The 22880-nt window shown below is 43.3% G+C and overlaps 2 protein-coding genes across 2 annotated transcripts; one reads left to right on the forward strand and one right to left on the reverse strand.

Moving 5' to 3' along the window:
• Positions 1 to 390: 390 nt before the first annotated feature.
• On the forward strand, positions 391 to 5602 carry LOC133016137 (gastrula zinc finger protein XlCGF57.1-like). Its single transcript, XM_061083466.1, has 2 exons — positions 391 to 734; positions 4416 to 5602. Exons 1-2 carry the CDS (start codon positions 449 to 451, stop codon positions 5300 to 5302), a joined length of 1173 nt encoding a protein of 390 aa, XP_060939449.1. The 5' UTR covers positions 391 to 448; the 3' UTR covers positions 5303 to 5602.
• Positions 5603 to 14216: 8614 nt separating this feature from the next.
• On the reverse strand, positions 14217 to 16956 carry marcksl1a (MARCKS-like 1a). The gene is made up of 2 exons (XM_061083470.1): positions 16650 to 16956; positions 14217 to 15603 (listed from the first exon to the last, which is right to left on the reverse strand). The coding sequence occupies exons 1-2, from the start codon at positions 16731 to 16733 to the stop codon at positions 15058 to 15060; spliced, it is 630 nt and encodes a 209-aa protein (XP_060939453.1). The 5' UTR covers positions 16734 to 16956; the 3' UTR covers positions 14217 to 15057.
• Between the last annotated feature and the right edge of the window lie 5924 nt (positions 16957 to 22880).

The raw sequence follows: 22880 nt of genomic DNA on the forward strand, positions 1-22880 counted from the left end.
TGAAATTATGACAATTATGTGTTATTGTAAGACATTTATTACCAATACTTAAAATTACATAATACAGTTTACAAACAACATATATGTTGTGTAGTCTTTCTTGTATTTCTCATCCTTGTCGAATTTCCGTCTTAGATGACTTAGTCGGATTTCAGCTTCACAGGGTAGGCATCTGCTTGTAACTCATTGCTTAATTCTTCGTCCATGAAGGTGCTGTCTCTTTTATTCTATTGTAAACATGTCAGATGATTTTATTTTGAAATGGTTCCGGTAGAGTCGCCCGGTGATGACGACAACGGACGAAGAGGCACTCAAACAAGTAATTTATTTCCCTCATCGTCCTGCAGTCCAGCACGCGTCGCTGTTGGCTCTGAGCTCGGTGTCTCTGTTTACCGTCACTTGCTCGCTCTGTTCTCTCCGAGACTCAAAGTGCACAAAGAGGAGCAACATGTGCGACGTGCAGCTGCTGCGGGTGTCGGTACATGAGCGGATCAGCGCAGCCGCTGAAGACTTTCTGCTGCAGGTGGAGAAAGGAGGAGAAACGACTCAAGTCCCGGCGCTGAGAGCGATGCTAACCGAGCGGCTAGCGGCGGCAGCGGAGGAGATTGTCTCGGTGTTTGAGGAAACCGTGGCGGTGTATGAAGACAGAATGGAGCGTTCAGAGCGGGAGATCTACCGCCAGAGGAGGCTGCTCGATGACGTGATGAAGCCCGAACTCCGGCTGCACAGAGTTGGTAAGTCCCTGGAGGAGCCGCTCACAGGCTAACGCTAGCTAGCATCGGCTCTGCTAACACGAGTTGATCCAACTAACGCTCCTTAAAGGGAATGATACGTTTAAAACGAAGTCTGGTTGGTTAAGTTGATGAAATGTGTCGATACAAGGATTAGGAGCTTTGAGCCTCCACTGCAGCCAGGGGTCACATGTCCTTGATAATCATCTGCAAGCTGCTGTTAGAAAGCTCAGCACACATCTGGGGTGTTCATGCGTTTTGGCTCCCTTTGTGTAAAAAGTCCTCCAGACTGCTTCGTCTCATCCTGAAAAACAGACACATAATGTGTGAATAATTATGATACTGGCATATTTTAAAATGAGTATAATTTCTACATCACTGTTTTGTCATATTAATAACAATAGACCCTATTTGTGAGATGCTTGATTTCAAACGATTGCTGTGACACAAAGATGACTCTAATCCATATATGTTCTAGCAAAGCTTTCCCTGAACTGGAGAATCTGGGTTTTATTTAAACACTAAAACTGGTTTACAACGTGGATTGATTCAGTCACTGGAGTTGTGCAGTTAAGATGATCCCAGGTATTCCAGTCTATTCCTATTTCATTCCACGTGTTGATAATCGTAATTAATTACGCTTGTTTCAGGACAAAAAGTAAAGCTTGCGGTTCTGTCTTGCTCCAGCTGCCATCTTTAGAAATCTCCCCTGGATGCTTCAGCTTCAAGTGCTCGTGCATCACGGTTGTGCTGCTGTGATCATTTTGGATTTGCAGTGTTTACAGAGAAACATGTTGTTTGGTCTCCGTATAAAAAACTCCCACACTGCTGTTGTGAACGAGTCTGTGCAGAAAAGCTGCTGCTGTGTTCTTCATGTTGTCAGGATTCAATATTTTCAGTTTCTCTCTGTGTCCGAGTGAACTCTTAACAAATAAAGATAGGTTGGGATAGGAACAGTTTTAGCTAGATATTATGCCTTCATACAAATGATTTTAATAACCATTGCTGCTTGGTGCTAATCATGAATGTTTCTTACTTAACTTTTGATATTAAAACGATATAAATCCTTAGATGCATTCGACATCAGACAGACTTCAAGGAGCTTTCCCATCTGGGGCATAGACATTGTTGACATTGTTTAGATAAAGCAGGAACACAATAATCTTTTCTCCAATTACAACATCACTGGCACTCACTCAACAGTTTGAGCCAGATGAAGGCCTTCATACAGATTATTAGCAATAACCTTTTGATTCTCAGAATGTTCAATCTTGAAACTAGCTAGAAATGGGTGTGCGTCACAACGATAGTCAGTCTCACACCTGTCTTGATAAGAGAGCAGGAGTGACAATGTTATGATTTAGTTGGTACAGCCGAGAGCGCAGAAACACAACATTTTCTACTCAAGGCTAGTTTATGAGACACAACATCAGACTGTCAGGATAGAGTTGTCTAGCAACCGGCAGAGTAGCGTAGGAGCATGACGGAGAGCTGCTTCTATGTCACTTCCTGGATTTGGTGACAAGAGGTGTGGGACTGCGGCTGGTCCAATAAGGGAGATCCAAAGTGATTTGCGGTGACACCCCTCCGAAAATGTAATAACCAATCACATTAAATCTTCTATAATTATATCAAACCCCTTCTGTCCGGGGCCATTATTGACTACCTATTGCTAACTGATTTAGCATAGGCTGTGATAGTTGTCCATAGCTATGTATTAATCTTTCATTGCATCTTTAATAAATACTTGATTGAACCAAATGTAACTACTTACTTACTTACTACTAGTTGCAGTTAAGTAGGTTCAGGTCCAGGACCAGTTCCTAGGTTCGTTGGAGCAGTAAAATAGTTAAACAGTGGAAATAATAAATATAGTGAACACAACACAGACAATAGAGTTAGTTGAAATGCCGGTTTCTTTTATATAAGAATAGAAAAGATGAGTAGTTTTAGATAGAACAACAAACAGGTACCATGTAACACATTTACAATACAACTAACATAACACACGTAACATACAAATCTTCAAATGAATTAAATTCAAGTTCAATCCTTTTCTTTTAGGAAATGAAAAGATTTACCGTTTCCTAATTTTGGTTTTATCAATTCTATTTTGACTCCTGTTTAAATTGGTTTTTAAACTGTAACTTAATATTATTGTTTAGTTTCTATTTGAGTTATCCGTTATATCACTACAACAGAATTATAACAAGTTCTATTAAGTTCTCAATTTATCTTGAATCAGGCCTATTTAAACATCTCATTTAAACAATGATTTTCCTATGTTATACCTCAGCTAAACCAGTGATTTGCTGAATAGCATTAGCACAGCACATCCATATGCTTAACCAACACAGGGAAAATAATATGCATGCAATGCAATACAATCAATATCAAGTATCACATTCAAATGTCAAAAGAACACGTTCTAAACATTCTGTGAATGTGATGGTGTTAATCCAGTTCAGTGTGTGGTAACTGACTTGTTACAAGTTCTTTCTTAAGACCACGTTGTGCAGTTCGTATATTCCACTTGAGGTAGAAACAGTCTGTAGATCTGAGATGTTCACTCTTACCACGAAATGTTCACGTGCACTTCTAGTTGAAGTAATGAAGGCTCGTGTCAGTCCTACCATCAGCTGGACTGGATGGATGCTCGTGAGGAAAAACAGGTGCTCTCCTCCGATGGAAACAGGACTCCGTTCAGGGTGGTTACATCGCTGGGAAGGGTGTGGTTACTCGCTGGAAAGCTCGCCATCTATTCCTCTGCATGGGTGGAGCTAGGACGTTAGCTCGGATGCTGCCACATGGATGCTCAGCTCCACGTGCTCTTTCAGTAACTAGCAGTAACTTTTTAAATGTAAAACAAAACCACAGTCCACCGACGTCGACAGAAAACAACTCAAAACACTTTCAGAAATAAAATTAAAGTTTACCACAAAACAAATCCAGTCTTTTTAGTTAGTTTAGCTCACTGGTTGCAAACTAGAGTCTTTTCTCTTTTCTCTCTCTCTCCCACCTGCCGTTCACCGGTGCAGGAAGACTACCTTGGTTCTGATTGGCTCTTGCAGCTGTGGTTTCTTAAAGCAGCAGTGCACTTTATATTACTTTCAAAACTAATAATATGCAGAACTATTGTATTTCTTTTGATTCATTTTAATCAGATTAAATAATGGATTTTATAACTAATATAAACTTAACTCAGGTAACTTTAAATACTATTTATTCACTTATTTAGTGTTGTACTAAATCCTGTTTCTTTTAACCTGGGTTACACAAACCATTGGATCAGTTCTTCTCGTATTTAGGATAAACGAACACGCCGACAATGTGTGAAACACAAACCCTGAAGAAACTCTGGAGACAATTCTCTGGTTTGAGCCCACAGGTCATGTCTGAAACAGCTTAACCAACTAACTAACCTCCACTCGCTTTGCTCTGCTCGTGTCGTAAATTGTTTATTTGGCCTCAAAATATAAAACTTTTTATCCTGGAAACACTTGGTTTAATCCAGCTAACTTAACGAGCTGCGTCGTAAGACCAACTATGAACCATCTCAACATCTCTGCTGCCTGAGTGTAATCATTCGAAAATAATAAAAGTCCACATTAAACGACACAACACATGTTTTTAAAAACACTTCAGGAAACTCTGAAATGATAAACGTGTGTCTTTGTGTTTCAGTGTGTCCTGCAGACGTACAGCAGCTGATGGTGATTAAAGAAGAGGTTCCCCCTGAGCAGCAGCAGTGGAGCCCCCTTGTGGACCAGGAGGACCCAGATCCCCCCCACATTAAAGAGGAACCGTGGACCAATCAGGAGGGGGAGCAACAACTTGAGCAGGCTGATATCAAGTTCACATTGACTGCTGTCACTGTGAAGAGTGAAGAAGATGAAGAGAAACCTCAGTTATCACAGCTTCATCAGAGTCAGACTGAGGAGAACAGAGCGGATTGTGGAGAACAAGAACCAGCCAGGATCTCAGGTCCTGATGGACATTTACAACAAGGTACTGAGGACAAGACTGTAGACAGTGAAGATGATTGGATGCAGACCAGGGAACCTCAGTCTGGTTTAAATACAAAAAATAACAAACAGCCTCTAAGTGATATGAAATGTAAAACTGGTAAGAAAGCATTTAGTTGCTCCGAGTGTGGGAAAAGATTTAGCAACAAGAGCAATCTAACTTTACATATGAGGATTCATACAGGGGAGAAACCATTTAGATGCACTGAGTGTGGTACAACATTTAGCAGAAAGTGCAGTCTAACTAAACATATGACGATTCATACAGGAGAGAAAGCATTTAGATGCACTGAGTGTGGTAAAAGATTTAGCCGAAATTCTAATCTAACTGAACACATGACGATTCATTCAGGAGAGAAAGCATTTAGTTGCACCGAGTGTAGTAAAAGATTTAGACAAAAGTGTTCTCTAACTTTACATATGAGGATTCATACAGGGGATAAACCATTTATTTGCTCTGAGTGTGGTAAAACATTTAGACAAAGGGGCAGTCTAACTGGACACATGAAGATTCATACAGGAGAGAAAGCATTTAGTTGCTCCTAGTGTGGTAAAAGATTTAGAGTAAAGGGTAAACTAACTGCATATGAGTAGTCATTCGATTAAATTGTCTTAATCGATCATCGTGAGAGTTAATGACGAATTTTCGATTAATCATTGATATTTTTATATTAAAATTCACTATTTATAGACTGTTAAAATGCAGTGAAAATAGAAAAAACACAGCGTGTTTCCTCATTGAGGTCTTTATTACAAGATGAACAACTCTTGTGGCAGTTAAACGGGATCGTTCAATGGTTACACTTGAAAATATGCGCTGCTGTACACTTCAGCCCCGCTGAGAGAGCAGCTAGCCGCTGAGAGCTAGCTCGATCTGACGGTTCTCGACCTCTCAGTCCGGTGGTTGTCACGTTCTCACTCCCGGAACCCCTCCACCAGACCCGGCCCTGTCCGGGTCCGAAGGGGCTAGCGTCCGGAGCTAGCCTCCGCTAGCTCCGGACGCTAGCTGCGGAGCTCGGGTTCATGTCCGCACGCGGACGCTCAGTCTACGGGGAAGGGAACCCGTACAGACCCGGGTCTGGGTGAGGTTCCGGGATTGATGACATGACAACAACCGGACTGAGAGGTCGAGAACCGTCAAATCCATCTAGCTCCCAGCGGCTAGCCGCCGGTCCCCCAGCGGGGCTTGTCGAGTATAACTCCGGGCTGCTTCCTACAGCTGCTAACGTCATCACTGTGCTGCGTTCAGGCAACTCGGATATTCTGCACTCCTACTCATGCGCTCATGGAGACGTATAGCTTCACAGTGTTGGCAGTGAACGCAACAAAATTTCGTTGAAGACAAAATAATGTCATCGATGAAATTCTTTATGTTCAATTAATCGATCGTCGATTAATTATGCCCATCCCCACACCAGACCATCCTTGATGAAAGGGAAGAAGAAAATCTAGTCCCACATTTAAAGCGATGCAACCTCGTGGCTGCAGCTGGAAACACCCAGCACGTCATTCTCTCACCTCCTCTGAGTCTGGGAGCAAAGCAGAGTTGATGCTGCGTTCCAGACAACTTGTATGTCGTAATTTTCCAAACTCCTACTTGAAAAAAGTGTTATAGACGCCACCTAAATTTAGAGTTCGGACATGTGTTCTCAGGTAAGAGTCATCTGCCCCGACTTCACCGAGCACCAGTTATCTGACGTCACACAATAATGGCGTCACTCATGGAGACGGAGATCCTGCAGCTGAGGCCCGTCTTTTGGATTCAGTGACAGTGTGTGTTCTCTCTTATGTATTAAATGTATTAAATGTTTCCAAGTATCAAAGTCAAACAAAAAGTATAATGGCGTCGTCTCCCTCCTCTTTGTTTCTGTATGAACGGAGGCTGCACTGGTCCCAGTGGAATTGTCTCATCACGAGACCAATAAATCAGTGTCTCATGGTCAGACATGTATGTTTATGTTTGATGTGAAGTTTGAACTGTGAAATTTCGATATAATATATTAATGCAGGGAAGAACCGGGCAGCGCAGCGGCCACACACACACACACACAAGCACATAATCTCCTGTGGGGGGTGGGGGCCGGATACAGGCTTGCGTAGGTCAGTCACCTGTGAAGACCAGCATCATTTAACCCTGAACCAGAGCAGAGAAATGTGGGCCTCAGGGAGGAGCCAGCCCCACGCCACTACGCTGCCATGGGTGGAACCAGGACACCAGTGGACATAAGAGCTGGGTTCGAAACTCATGGGTAAGTTTGGCAGGCTGTCGTGTTGGCAGGACTTCAACCACCTATTCATTGCACAATAACTAAAAATATGCCAATTTAAAAACAAAAATGAACAAGAACCATTTCAAATTAAACATAAAAAAAAAATTAAAAACTCAAAACTAAGTTTTGGAATTGCGCGCGCAGGTTTAAAAAAAAAATGTACTTCATTTAATTTATTTTTTATATTTTATATTTTATATTTTATATTTTATTAATTTAAATTTACATAGTGTAATATATTTTACAATTAATAGGTGATTGAAATCCTGCCAATTTTAAGAGTTCCGTATGTTGCCAGCACGAACATAAGAAAGATTGGGGAACACGACCACTCTACCCACTAGGCCAAACCGCATGCTGACTTTAGAAAAAATATTTTCTAGTTTGCTACCTTACTTAAAAGTTACTTTTATATTTTTGGATTTTAGATACTGGGGGATTTAACATGGCTTTAAAAACCTTTTGTTGAAAATAACCCAGTAGTTTCCAAACTTGTCTTCTGACGCCTTACAAGAATGACAGTCTGCTGCTGCTGGTTTACATGCGATGTCCTGAGGCTGCCCCCTGCTGGCTGCTGGGTTCCTCTGCTGCTCTTGCTTGGTTTTGTGCAGCTTGTGATTAACTAAAGCTGTCCACAAAAGAAAATCTTTATTATCCTTCAAGGGCAATTTGATGTACAACCAGCAACCAGTGCACGACAAAAATAAACCAATATATACAATGTAAATAAAACACAATATAAAAACCCTATAGACTAAGTAGCAGGGGAAAATGAGCTTTTAATAAATTAATTGATAAGTCGACCAACAGAAAATTACCCGTAAACTATTTAGATATTATAGAAACAATTCATTCTACTTTTAATTTCCTGTTGTGTTTCTAATTATTAATATTGTTGGTGAAATTTCCTTGATAAATATGTGGAGGTTTTATTACCTCTGCTAAGGAGGTTATGTTTTCACCTCTGATTTGTCAGTCAACATGTAATAAACTACTGGACCAATAACCACAAAACTTGGTAGAAGGAAGCTGCATGGATCAGAGATGAACCTGTACGGCTCTGTTGAGCTCTACTGAGTGCCAGTCTAGTGAATGAATCTGGAATCCTCTCTCAAAAAACATTCCCCCCCCCCCCCCCCACAGGGTTTGTAGTGTGAAGCTAATGAGATGTTTTATAAAGATGTGATCGAAAACGTCAGACCAAGTGAATCCACTTTATTTCAGCATGAACAGCAAAAAAAGAAGGGAGTTTCAATTCACCGTTAGCAGCAGGACATACTACTGGATTTTCCCTCTCACACCATGAAGGTTACTCTATCTCTTCAGCTACTAATAAAGCTCTGTTCAATTAGACACACAAAGGGATATAAGAACTGGGGTAAATGAAAATGCAAGAGAATTCAAAACCAACACGTAACACTAAGTTTTACTCAACCTGCACCCCTGAAATTCAAGTATGTGTCCCTTCTGTATTTCCAAAACATTTAAAAAAAAAAACACTGGCATGAAAATGAATCAAACATGGACACTACAGGGGTATATCAGGCAGTCCATACCTATCATACTATATTGCCATCTTTATGCAGCAGGAACCTGAGAAACGAGAATGCATAACACATCAGTATCATTACTTAGGTTTCCATGGCTGTGACCAAACAGCTGCACTCCAGCTGTTGTCCTGAATAAGCTTTGCTAATGAAAGAATACTGCATAGTCACATGCAGTATGTGTTGAGAGCACAGCATCCTGGTTTAAATGTTACTATCAACACATCTCCTTTGGTACTCTGTGTGCAACAAGCATACTGTGTCAGGGTGAAAATTAAAATGAATTACACATGCAGTGTAATTAATTTTGTATTATTATAATTTTGTACTAACCGGAGAAAACTTATGTCAAAGTCATATGGACGATGGGTACCCAGTTGTAGCGATGGTGGATACTTGTGTATTCAAAACAAATGAGATGTTAAAAGACCTACCTCGAACATAAGTAACCGTCAAGTAGATAAACTACAGGTCTATTAGAAGAATTTAGATAAAGCATTAATATTAGAAGAAGAAAATGTCCATCTCAAACTTCTCTGTTTACACCTTAATCATAATATAGCTTAAAATCATTTCAACATGCATCAGTAGACATTCAATTATCTGAAATAGTTTTAATAAAACATGCACTTGTCAAAGTGTAGGTTTGCTAGGTCTTGAAAAACAGCTTCGGATTCCTATCACTTGTGCACATGGACCAACTTTCTGGAGGCCAAGTATGAATTACGAAATGTGAGAATGGATTTTAAAAAAAGAACTGTACTTGTTTAACAGTGTATTGTATATAGGTGCATCATTGTCAGCTGTATAGCCAGTTACAGTTTTTAAGTGCAATATTGAATAAGCTTGGACCCCTAAAGAATGTTTGTATTAAACTATGAAATGGCCTCAATCTCCTTATTCGCCTTCCTTCAATGTTTCTCCTCCCTCTCCCTCTCTCAGCAGCAAAATGACAGGCTGGAGGCGGGATCGTATCAGATACCATGCAGCGAATCCAGCCAGAGCAGCAATCCAAGTCGCAAACAGAACCTGTCCCGTTGGGTGTCGGAGGTCGGCCATGGCGAGTTGACTGGCATATGCCGTTCCACTCGACGCCGCTGGATGCACAAAAAGAGAAAAACAAACCTTGACAACAACAACCTCACAACAGTTCCTCATAGCAGCATGATGCATACAAAGAGAAGTATAAAAACCTACTCATTTTGGCAGCATAGTAGGGACATTTGCTGATGTCACCATCCGTGGCTCAGTGGACAGGGAAGCCAGCATCTAAAACATCCTCCTGGATGGGCTCCATGTGTGAACAGACACGCTGCGGTGACAGACTGCCGTTAGAGTCAAAGATGAATCAAAAAAAGATTAAATTATCAGGTGCACAATTCAGAAAGCACCACAAAGTAGAGGAGGAGAAGAAAGAACAATATAGAGGTAAGAATCACCCGATTGTGGACATCATTAATGTTTATTTTTGTCGACATGACATGATATGCTATCAGTACAGCTGATTTCAGACTCTTTAAATTTTTTGTTATATATTTTTATTGTTTTTTATAGCTTAGAATTTTGTCTGCCTGTGTGTGCATCTGTATACAGTCCAAAAGTTATTGTGGATGCATGACAGTTTGTGTGTGTATGTTGGGGGGCGCCAATTTGAAATCTCGCCTAGGGCGCCAACATTGCCAGGGCCGGCCCTGAACTATCTACAAACAAACCAGGAACAAGAGCCATTAAAGGAACAGTTCACCCAAAAATTTAATTTCTCTCATTATCTACTCAGCACTTGGCCGATGGAGGATTGGGTGAAGTGTTTGACATCAGCGATACTTGCAATTCTCATGATAGCTGCGGTTACTGCTACAATACCTGTAGCTATAGCGATTGCTCACTGATGTCATCACTTGCCCCTCAAAGACCATAGAGGCGTGTTTTTTTGCGAACATGGACGTGGCTCCAGAGGAGGATCACTGAGGATATTTAGGCTAAAAACATGGTGTAAATTAATTTTAATGTTAGGGCTTATGAACCCTTTGATGGAGCCATGGGAGCAGTCTGGAGGCATTTTATGTTTTTTATGTTGTTTATTTACAATTTGAAGACATAGTACCCCAGTTACTTCAGTTGTATTTGATTTGACTGTAAAGCTATTTACCCAAGAGACTCCAAAAGTGTCGACTCAAACACTTCCCCCACCCCATTGACATAGTGGTGAGTAGATAGTAAGTGAATTTTCATTATTCTGTAAACTATCCCTTTAAATTTAACATGGTTGACTGTAATCCTAAAATCAACAGGGCAAAGAATCAAGTTCCATCCATACTTCTGTCCACTAGAGAGAGCCAGAGACCAACAAATGATAGTAAAGCCTGTGAAACATTTGGTGGGGGACATCTTACAGTTTTTTTCCATCGCTAACGAGCGCTTACCTATACTTAAAATACTTTTTCTAAACTCTTAACACAGACTTACACCTACAAAACACAATTGGCCAAATAGATCATTTTCTTCTCAAAAGCACATTTTGTTAACTATATACTAACTCTTCATTTCAAAATAGAAGAGATCTTTCTCTGCACACACTAACTTTACCAAAACACTGGACATCTGATTCAAAATGAAATTATTCTTTCAAAGAATAACTCTTGTTTTCACTTCACAAGGAACATGCAGCCAATCAAAGTACACCAGGTTTCAAAATACTGGCTATTGTGGACATTACAAAACTGCATAGACTTTTATGTTTCAGTTTTACAGGTATTTGTATGCAAAACATGCAATCCACAGTTTTTTATGCCAAATTTTTTGGTTGGGAACTGTACTGTATATCCACATGTAATGTTCACATTCAAAAGCATTCCAGTAAAAAGCGAATCAGTTTTTTTTTCTTTACTGTTTACTACAGGAGGTATAGTAGAAATACTGTTTACAGTATGATACAACAGAAAACGTTTTACAGTATTGTTTAAAGTTAACAAAATATCCATGAACAAAAAAGCAACACCAAAAAGCCCAGTAAAAAGGGAGAACTAAAAAAAAGCACAAAATTCCTTTATCTAATCCCTGCGATCTTCAGGGTTATGCCACAAGTTTTCATCCACATCGCATCTGATGTTATCCAAGGCGATACACCTTGGATAAAACTGCTTGGAATGCCTGATCCACCCTTGACAATCATCAACTGTGATGTCCCTGCAGCCAGCATCCATGGCTTCAAGGAGGGACAACTGGTCATGTGGCTGATGGTCATAGACTTTCCACCTCCATGTAGAAAAGAACTCCTCTATGGGGTTGAGGAAAGGTGAATAGGGTGGAAGAAATAGACGAATCAGTCTTGGGTGGACCTCAAACCATGCTGTAACTGCTTGTGAGTGATGGAAGGCCACGTTGTCCCAGGTGATAACGAAGGTCCTCCTGTTTTCACCCTCCTGATCCTGCTCTGGAACCAGGCGCTGGTGGAGATCATCGAGAAAAGCAAGGAGGCGCTCTGTGTTGTAAGGTCCAACCTGACATTTGTGGAGGAGTGATCCTGCATTTGAAATTGCCGCACACATAGTGATATTTGCCCCTCTCTGTCCAGGAACATCAACTGTGGCCCTTTTTCCAATGACATTTCTTCCACGTCGACGCCTTTTGGCCAGATTAAATCCTGCCTCATCCACATATACGAATTCATGAGGGGCCTGGTTGGCCTCCAATTCCATAACTCTCTGAAACAAAATTTATGTAAATCATGCCATTATAGTACTATATACCATACAGTACTGTAACCTATTACTGAGTAGGTTACCTACTTGAAAAGTGCAAAGCTTATAGAACTGTACATTGAATTGAATATACACACTGTACCTGGACATATTGTTGTCGTAGCACCTTGACTCGCTCACTGTTCCTCTCAAAGGGAACAGTGTAGAGCTGTTTCATCCGCACTCTGTGTTTGGACAATGTCCGCGTAATGGTTGCGAGGCTGATGCTATTGATATTGTGACATATCTCTTGGTCCTCCAAAATTCTGCTTTGAATCTCATGCAGTTTAATTGCGTTATTTGCAACAACCATATCTACTATGGCAAGCTCTTGTTGATGATTAAGGAGCTTACCTCTTCCCCCAGAGGGAGGAAGACGTTGCATTCTTTTGAGGGACAAAAAAAATCAACATATGCATTACTGTATGGCCTCATTGACATGTCAAGTGAGAATAGAAACAATCCATGTAAAATGCAAACTTACCTGTTGGTTTGTTGAAAGATGCGTATAATTGACGCAACCGTTGACCGCCCCAAATTGGGCTGTACTCTTTCACCAGCCTCCCTTAGTGAAAGACCGTGGTTTATCACTCCTCGAAGTCCTCCTTTTGTTAATGCCATTGATTCTAAGCCAGAGTGGAATCAGCTGTGGTTAACCCAATATACCCAACATACATCAGCTGTGTGTCAATTATTCAATTGTTTGTGATTGTTTGTGATTGGGGGCTGAGATATATTGTTTTAGAACTGATATTACTGTATTACAGAAGCAGAGGTTTTTATACTGTATCTAAGGTTTGGAATATTGTGTTTGCAATTGTGGGATGTTGTGTGTTAACATTTGTAAATAATACAAAAACAATCCATAATTTTGTTTGGAGGTATAGCTTGTCTGTTAAGAAAATGTAAGCATTATATAAATGTGTTCACTGACTGCATATTGTGTGAAAACAACATGAAATGTGTGAATGGTATGGCCACAAAGGACCGATGTTGTGCTAATCGTGTTTAGAGTTTTGAAAATGTGACTACTGTTTAGAAAAACGCTTGTTAGCGACTGAAAAAAACTGTAATGAAGTAGGCTTTATTCTGCCATCTGATGGCTAAATATCATGTGTTGTCATAATTAATTCATAACGATGTAAGAGAGCTTGTTATGCAACCTGAGCAGAGCTGCCTCACGTCACTGTCTTATAGACCTGCCTATCTGTCATGCATAGAAGGTGTTTTGAGGATCTGAGGTGCTCATAATGGTTAGCCAATGTGTGAAATATGTATTTCCTACAGAAACTACTGTAGGTGTGTATTATATTGTGCACAAGGATAAATCAAGTATGACTCAGGCTCTTGAAAGTGTATCATCTCCTTATTGAGGATGATTAGACCCTGGCCGTTAACTGATTAACCAATAAAAATCTGCCAATATACACTTTTTACTGACATGTAAGTGGTTTACTTATGTGCCAACATCAGAACTTTGATTTTACGGAATTTCCACTGCAACAAATATACGATTGTATTTATTTTGTAAATATGCTGGGTAGATTTGGTTGTATAAATTTCATTTAGTTAATAATTTATTCATAATAGTTTGTTTAAATAGTGATTGCCTAATGTATATTTATCTGCATGAAAAATATCTGCTTGTAACCAAATCAGCCCACAAATTAAAATAAAGCTGGGCTCTAAGCTTTATTACACCTTTTTTGTTTAGTCACATCCAACAATGTTTCCATTGCTTGTGTAATTTTTAAAATCTAACAAATTCCTTTTTATGTTGTTTAATCTAAGATCATAGTTTCTCTTTAATCTAATGTGTATTTGCAGAATTCCAAACTCATAAAATCTAAATGTCTAACTCCAGTAGCAGTGTTGGTGTGAATCAGCAGACAGAACACAGACAGAGGGGATCAGACATTTATTTACCCTTATTAAAAGTTACAATAAAACCATTAACATCTTCAAACGATAGCAAAATAAAGAGAACCAAAAATATTGGCCAAAACATATTTACAGAGACAGTTTGCAGATAAAAAGCTCACATTTTGTACACAATCCCAAAAACCTGCGTCATAAACTCTGAAATGTGAACACTGCAATACTCAAGAAGCTTGAATGTAGTTTTAGCCAGAAAAAGAATGAAAATGCACAAACAAAGACATTGCTCTTTTTCCACCTCCCCTCCTCAATTTTCACTTTTCTATACATGACAAAATACTTGAAATTTTGGGGTAAAACATAGGAATGTAGAATTCTAAAAATGAAGATCATTTGAAAGGTGTCATGTGTCCGTATAACAGTCAGTTCGAGTGAAGGAGATGGTCGGCCCCGCTCCACCACGGTGACGATTTTTAGATCCCAAAAAAAGAGAAAGAAAAATAAAATGTTATAGGGCTGCCACGCTGTTAAAAAGGATGCTTCTCCATGAACTGGGAAAATAAGTCAGTATTCCTGATTCGCTCCCCATCCAATCCATTACCTTCCAACATGCCAGTCCCTGTGTGTACCATGAGGGGGCGACACAAGCCGACACTTTCATCATGAGAGGGCCCGGTGAGATTCCGTCTGTCGAAGAACTAATAAAAGGCAGTGAACTGGTGGTTGAATCAGCAAACGTGATATATCCTTTGTCTTCTTTTGTAGTTTTGTTTGTAACTTTAAGAACGTGGCACAAGTCTCTCATATATATATTTATATACTTTAATCTTGGAAAATCAGTTCAGGTGCCGTGACGGGGGGGGCAGTCACTCTGCCTTGGCCTCGCCCTCGGGGGTGGCGGGTGTTGTAACCTCGGCGGGAGCAGCAGCAGCAGCTGGCTCCTCAGCAGGAGCAGCCTCTGTGGCCGGGGCCTCCTCTGCAGCCTTGGTCTCGGCCTCTGGTGTAGCTGCTGCCGCTGCCGGGGCGGCCTCGCCTTCTTTGGCCTCAGGGGCCGGCGTCTCCTCTTTGGTTTCCTTGGCCGTGTGGCCGTTCTCCTCGGGCTTGTCCTCGGCCGTGGGGGAGGTGGCCTCCTCCTTGCCCTCCTCGCTGGCCTTCTTGCTCTTCTTCAGGTTGATGCCCTTGAACTTGAAGGAGTTCTTCAGGGAGAACTTCTTCTTCTTCTTGACCTCCTTGGCCGCCTCGCCCTCTGCTTTGGCGGCCTCTCCCTCAGCAGCGGGAGCAGACTCGATGGCGTCTCCGGCGCTGGTCTCACCCTCCTTGGCTGGTTCGGCTGTACCGTTTCCATCGGCGGCGGCCACTTCCCCGTCGGGCTTGGCTGACACGTCGCCGTTGGTCTTGACGTGACCATTCTCCTGCAAAGAAGATGATTGGTTAGCAATGCAATCCAATATTTGAACAAGGCCAAAACAAACACTTTGCTTCGAGAAGAGAAAATACAGTAAAATGTTTACATCTATTCTAACAAATCACATGCCAGACTAGCAGTAGCTGACTTGAATCTGTATCAGTCACACAGAGAGAGGCGCTTGGTCCACAGAGGGGATCAACAGCTGTTTGCAGGACCCGACGCGGACACACGGGGGCAGTAGTGCTGCATCGAAATGTCAACACAGAGCGAGTTGAGGGAACAAAGGAATCCCAGAGAAACTGGTTTGTTCTCTCATCCAACATCTCTCCAGCTGCCGGAGCGAGCGGACACCACACAGAGCCACGGCCACTCATCCTCACTCCATCCGCTGCGGATACAGTCCGTAGCGGATGGAGTCAACGTGTGTGTGGATGGAGGAGCACAGTGTGGCACATGCAAACATCTGATCTGAGGTCAGACTCGGTCAACTCTCCATCAATCAGTCACCCGTCAATCAAGGCACCGGGTCCCCATGAACCTCCATTTAAACACAGGCTAAAAGACGCTTGGAGGGAAATGGCGAGCGAATTGGCGCCTCCAGCAGAGCGCGGGCACATCCTCCTTGCGACCGGTTTGCATTTTGTGTTCGACGCCGGAGCTCGACCCCAGACCCCCGAGGGTCCGGGTCTCAGGGTCCGGCCTCGGGGGTCGCACCCTGCCCCCGGATTGTGTGTGTTTCTCCCGGTGACACATTCAGGTGAACCGGCACCCCACCGGCTCTACTGGGGCAGGGCGGGTGCGCGCAGAGCGGGCACGAGCGTGGCCACTCGACGGCTGCTCTGCTGGAGGTCCCCCCCTCCCCAACCCCCACTCTCCATCCACACCACCGGCTCTTTAACTTTCGGTCACTCCTCATCTCTCCCTACAACCCGGGTTTGCCCTCAGAGACCCGGAGGACCGGCTCCCCACCCCCCCCCTGCAGCCCTGGGTCCCCGTGCTCCCAGTGGGTGGGGGGGTTCTGGGTGCCATGTGGCTAACGGCTCCACTCACCTGGCCGTTGGCTTTGGCAGCAGCAGGCTCGACGATGGCTTTCCCCTCCCCTGCTACTCCACCCTTTGCAAGCTGGGCTCCCATTTTACTTGTCTCCTGTTGGTGTTGCTAAAACAAAAATGAAAAAATAATAAAAATCGAAAAGGGAAATTTGGAGATTTGGTTTTTTTAAAAAATCCAGATCTGGGCTGGGTGGATGAGATCTGTCCCGAGGAAGGTGGAGAACTAAATCCGAGCGGCTCTGCTTGTCCGTGTGTGGGTCTGGAAACGAGCTGATCCCGGTGTGTGTGGATGTGCACCCCAAGGCTGCTGGGCTCAGAGTAAAGGATGTCAGGGACAAAACTGTGAGTATTTCAACCGCGCCTCGAAATCGACCGGAGACTCCTCCCACGGGCGTGACAGGCGGGCCTCGACCAATCAGCGGCCGGGGGAGGGGCCTCGCTCAGCCCCTGTCACTGCCACAGATTGCCTGTTGAACTGGAGCATCAGCACAGAGTTTTTCCACTGTCCCAGGTGCCTGGAAGGTTGTTACACTTAGTTTATGAACTTACTCACAACATGTTGCATTTGTATTGTGACAAAAGGACAACACTTCAATAACCATATATTAAAATGGTAGATACAGATGTATCTTCGGGTGTTGGAACTTGGATTGAGACCCGATGAAAGCACAAAAGGTTTGCAGGAGAATAACATCTAGAGAAGAAGACCAAACATTGGATTGCAATACAAAATGTTGTGTATTTTATGTTTTCAATCCTTAAAGTTTGTTTGTTGGTTAGTTGGTTTGAATGTTTGTTCCATTTTGAGCAAGATTTTGCAAAAAATACTGGTTGGATTACCATGGAATTTGTTTGAAGGTTGTAGTATGAGTCAGGGAAGAACTCGTTCAATTTAGGTGTGGATATAAATCAGGGCGCGACTCCAGATAGGGTGTTTTTTGACCTTTTCACCCAGGGAATTATCATGTGCAACAATAGCACATACCTAGAGGACTGTTTGGCCTTGGCCTCGCTCGACTGAGTGACACTCTAGTTTAATTGCTTTTCTCAACTCTTTGATTATTTCTTGTTAAGCAGCAGAGGGTTTGAATGCCGGGCTTTGGAAATCTGAAGAATCTGAGAAGAGTCAATCCCTTTTTTTTGAATGCTGACATTTCCAAGATATACAGGGGGTGATGAGTATTTTAAATTTATTTATTTATCATTTTTGCTATAAAACATACAAATGTGAGGCCCAGTGCAGTCAAAGCTCATACTTTACTGTTTTACTTTTGTATGCACTCGTTGACCCTTGTTATCTAGTTTTAGGATGTATTTCAGTGACTTCCTTTCTCTAAAATAAACCTCTCGGTGGAGGATTTGAATGAATGGGAATTTGAGCGACAGTGCCCTGTGCTCTCCGGGGTTAAACTGGTTACATAATCCACGGCCAGCCTCCCACTTGGTGGAGAGACCTTGCGCTCATGGCACTGGGGCTGCTTTGTCACCGCCACAGACAGGGAGACGCTGAATCACCTTGTCAGCCGGTTACGAGGTCTCCACGAGGTCTCTCGGCCGCAGCAGTGTGTCCCACAGTCCCCCAGCGATGACACTGCATTTTGCTTCGGGTGTCATGCAACCGATGGGTTCCGCTTGTGATCCAGAGAGGTCAGGGGTGAAACGTTTGAAGCTGAAGTTATGAGATACACTAGAAACTTGGGACCGGGTCGCGCATGGTTTTCTATTTGCCAGCTGCTTTATTGTGAAGGCATAACTCTTAACTCTGGCAACTTTAAAGTAATTCTCCTTTCTCTCCCATTAACCAGGCCCTCATTTATCCCACAGAGGAAACCGTGTCGACTGAATGGCTTTCTGTCCACTTGCGAATACTTTATTTGGGGAATTTACAGTTTCCTCTTATCACAGCTATTCTGACGCATCCGGTTATACATCTCCCTCTCTCTCTTTTTACCTTGTTTCTACCAATTAAATGACACACAGAACGCCCCCCTCCTCACACACACACACACACACACACACACACACACACACACACACACACACACACACACACACACACACACACACACCCACATTCACACCCCCTCTCAGTCATGTCACAGCCGTGGAATGCGAGGCATGCATACGCCAACCAGAGAATGATCTCTATCCGTTCAGTGGGCTGAGCTTTCCAGAGAGGAATACACCCTGAGGGGTCCGGCTACCACTTCGCACATTCTTCCAAACTGAGTCAAGAGGGAGACCATGTGAATTGAAAAGATGTTTTTTAACCCCCCCCAATCACACAGCCCAGTCGTGGTTTGGGAATTCTCTGTCGCCCTGTGATGTGGGATTGCCTGAGTCTTTCTGGGGAGGTCTATACATTTCAGGTTGTCAGGTTTCAAAGGGATGCTTCTGGTTTAATCAGCAAAAGAAAGAGATATTTCACAGCGGGGAATCCAAGCCTCTGCAGAGGGATCCCTGACAAGAATGGCCTCAGGTTTGAGGCTCTTAAGCTGCAGTTTAAGGTGGTGTCTTCATTGATGTGGATCATTTGGGAGAAAAATGAGGTTTTCTCCATTTTGGCCTTTCCTCCACACACAGGAGACCTCACTGACCAGAGAAACAGCTCTAAAATAGGGTTTGTAGTGGATGCTCCAAAGCTGCTTTCAGACATGCACTGAAGTCTGGACATTAACTTGATTCATCCTTGCTCCAGACGTTTTTTTAAAATTCTTATTTAATGATTCTTGTCAGCAGCCTAGTAAAACACCCGAAAAATAGCAGAGTGAGCCCATGTGAGAATACAGTTGGAGAATGTCTGGGAAATTCCCAGCAAGCATGTTCCTGACATGAGGACGTGATGGACGCAGATCTGAAAGAATTCAAATATCTCTGGATGAAAAAGAGATGCGACACACGTAGAAGACACGGGCGAAGATGTCCACTTGGAAAGACAACGGGATTCGAGAGCTTTTGAAAATAAGGGTCACTGCTGTTGTTGATGAACTGGAGACAAAGATACTCGACATCCGCAGCAGAATTGAAAACGTCCGGCCTCCTGCATGCTCCAACACAGGCACCCCCACCTAACCTTGATGTTCTGGACATTCTCCTACTCTTGTGAACTCGTCTGACCCACACATTCTCCCGCTGTGTTCTTCATATGTGAAACCCAAACCAAATGATTACATCTTAAAACAGCTAAAGGGATGTTTATGGAGATGCTTGATTTACCGCTATCCTCCACACTCTGTGCTTTTGCAGGGAAACAACAGAAAACTGCTTATCGGGTCTATGCAGACGGCTGCAGCTGAGATTTATGTGTCTGTTCTCAAAGTAAATGCTGACATTGAAGGTGTGAATGTGTGTGCAAACCCGTACAGTGTGTAGTACATACTTGTACCACACACATGGTGTGATGATGACAGGGCCTGATCTCCTTGAGAAAAAAGGAGATGACTGCTGCAGGACTTCCTCCAGCCTCCAACCTGCCTACTTATTTCACATTTCACACAGTGCTTCCCCTCCTCTTCACACACTTCTCTCTCCTGCACTCATCAATGCCCCTGATGCAAATGCTGCTGAAAAGCTTTCATTGAGACAGAGAGTATTGAGAGAGAAAACAAAAGGGGGGAAAAGAGCAAGGAGGACCAGAGCGATGGAGGGAGAATCAGAAACACGTCCCCGGGGCTCAGCTTGCCTCAGGAAGGAGAAAAGTTTATGACAGTCACCTTGAACAGATTAGTCGGGCATTTCAGCGTGATGAATATGTAATTTCCCAAGGTTCCTCCATTCGTCAGAAGCTCATGCATACACAATCAGAGAGACAAGAGGGGGCCGTGTCCTGCGTGCTGCCTTATGGTTTTGTGACATAATAACGGTTGATAGTTTGTTGCCATTTTCCTGAGCTAATGGGCTAAACACATGAGTGGAGTGTGGCTTTAAAATAGGTTTTGAATTGGAAATTATATGTAGACAGACGTTATAGTGGATTTTATCGAGGGACAGTTTCAAATGAAAATGTTTTGCGTGTAAATCCAATGCAAAAAAAACGTTTGACTCAGAAGTGATATCCAAGCAGCTCTGTGAGCCTGTTGAGGTGTAAATGTGATTTTATAGGTCTGCTCCAGTCTGGCACAAACACAACATTTGCATTGCCAAGCACCTCATCACAAGGAGAATCAGGTGCAACTGCCTCTTCACTGGCATGAATAAGAAGGGCTCGGACGACTTAAGAGAAAGCCCCCTTGTGATGCAAATTAATTCGATCAACTGGCTTATTGACTGCAAGAAGGAGCTCACCAGCAGGCGACCGACACTGCTACACATGGCAGCCATCTTGGCCGGGGCGGCTTGTGCAGACGCATGTGTCTGCCGGCGGCTCAGGCAGGAGGAGGAGTAGGAGTAGGAGGAGGAGGAGGAGGAGGAGGAGGAGGAGGAGGAGGAGGAGGAGGAGGAGGAGGAGGAGGAGGAGGAGGAGGAGGAGGAGGAGGAGGAGGAGGAGGAGGAGGAGGAGGAGGAGGAGGAGGAGGAGGAGGAGGAGGAATGGATGCTGTAGCTGGGATGTCCAATGCTCAGCCGGGCTTGATAAAGCGGCCTCATCGATGAAGCGGTGGTCGGCGTCACAGGGGAGCATGGAAACGCAACACAGGGAAACCAGCAGCAATCATGCTGATGTGTGTAGATTTGCCTCACACCACACTCCCCCCCCCCCAAACTCCCTGTGCCTAAGGTGTCAGACATCGCTGTGTGCATGCAGACATACCACGGAGCCGGTTACCATGGCAACCGCTGCTCCTATGACATCTTCAGAGGGACGTTAGTCGGTGGGAACCCAGTCAAGGGTGTATGTGTGTGAAGGGGGGGGGGCTTGGGGGGTCGGAAGAGGATATGGCTTTGCCGTTGTTTTTGTTTCCCTTATCATCTCTGGCATGTTTATTTGAGATGACTCCGACTCCCACAATTTAGGCAGCTGAGAATCCCAACCTCCGTGCGACCGCAGGGAAACGAAACGCGGTTTCCTTTTAACCTTTACCCTCACCACCTCATCATCGCATTCTATTTTTTTCCCCTCATTCTTTCCCTTAAGTTTCGTGTCCCTCTCTCCCAGCGGTGGCTTGTTTCCATCTGGTGTCGTGACATGTAGGCCAGGTGAGAAAAAGTAGTGATGAGCAGGAGATAAAACAGATGACAAGACAAGAAGAGAGGGCGTGGGGTTAAGAAGTGCTGATGAGTGAAGCAGAGAGAGAGGATAGGGGTTAAAGATTGTGAGTGTGTGTGTGTGTGTGTGTGTGTGTGTGTGTGTGTGTGTGTGTGTGTGTGTGTGTGTGTGTGTGTGTGTGTGTGTGTGTGTGTGTGTGTGTGTCAGACGGGGGCACACAGTAGTAGGGCAGCTCATCCCCAATGGCGACGGCACCGCAGCATTACTAGGTCAGTGTGCCATCATCCCATTCATCATTATCACAGCCGGCTCTTCTTCCTCCACTTTCCCGCTCTTCATTCCTCCCACGCTTCCTTGCAGTAGCTGTCCTCTTCTTCCCTTACTCCCACACACACACTCCCATACACTGAGCATTATAGACAGAATAGAAAGTAAACCCAGAAATAGCCAGTGTGTATTTAATGGTTTGATTTCAGATTCACAGGAATCACAATAGCTCACGTAATCTGGCCGTGCATCAACCTCAGTTGGATTTTGTCTTACCCACCATATACCTGTTTAACATCAGCATATTAGCATTATCTTTGCGATTATGTTAGCATGCTGATGTTGGAATTTAGCAAAGCTTAGCATAGTGACTGGAGGCAATGGGGAAAATCCGAGCTGGACATGAAGACATTCACCAAGCACCTCCAAGGCTCTCTAATAAAACGTAAAAACATATTAAGGAGCAAATTATAATGCTGAAAGGATTTTATTTGTTTAAAAAATAGCCACCCAACATATATTGTCAGCTCAGCCGATGAAGTCTCAGATAAGGCTATATTAATACGAGATCACTTTAGGTTTTATTTGCGTTTTTGCTCCGCATCAGTAATACCTTTTGTCAATACTAAAGCACCTGAAAATATATATCAAGGAACCATCCACGTACACTGGGCATGTGTGTGCTGAGGTAAACAGGAAGCAGATTGTGTCCTCTGCAGTTGGTTGCATACTTACAGCAAATACTATGATCACAACGCAAATGACTGTCATTTTCAGTTTTTACCCGTCCAGACAAGAACGCAACCCGGGAGTTTTATA

Source organism: Limanda limanda, chromosome 12, assembly GCF_963576545.1.
Source record: "Limanda limanda chromosome 12, fLimLim1.1, whole genome shotgun sequence".
Lineage (NCBI taxonomy): Eukaryota > Metazoa > Chordata > Actinopteri > Pleuronectiformes > Pleuronectidae > Limanda > Limanda limanda.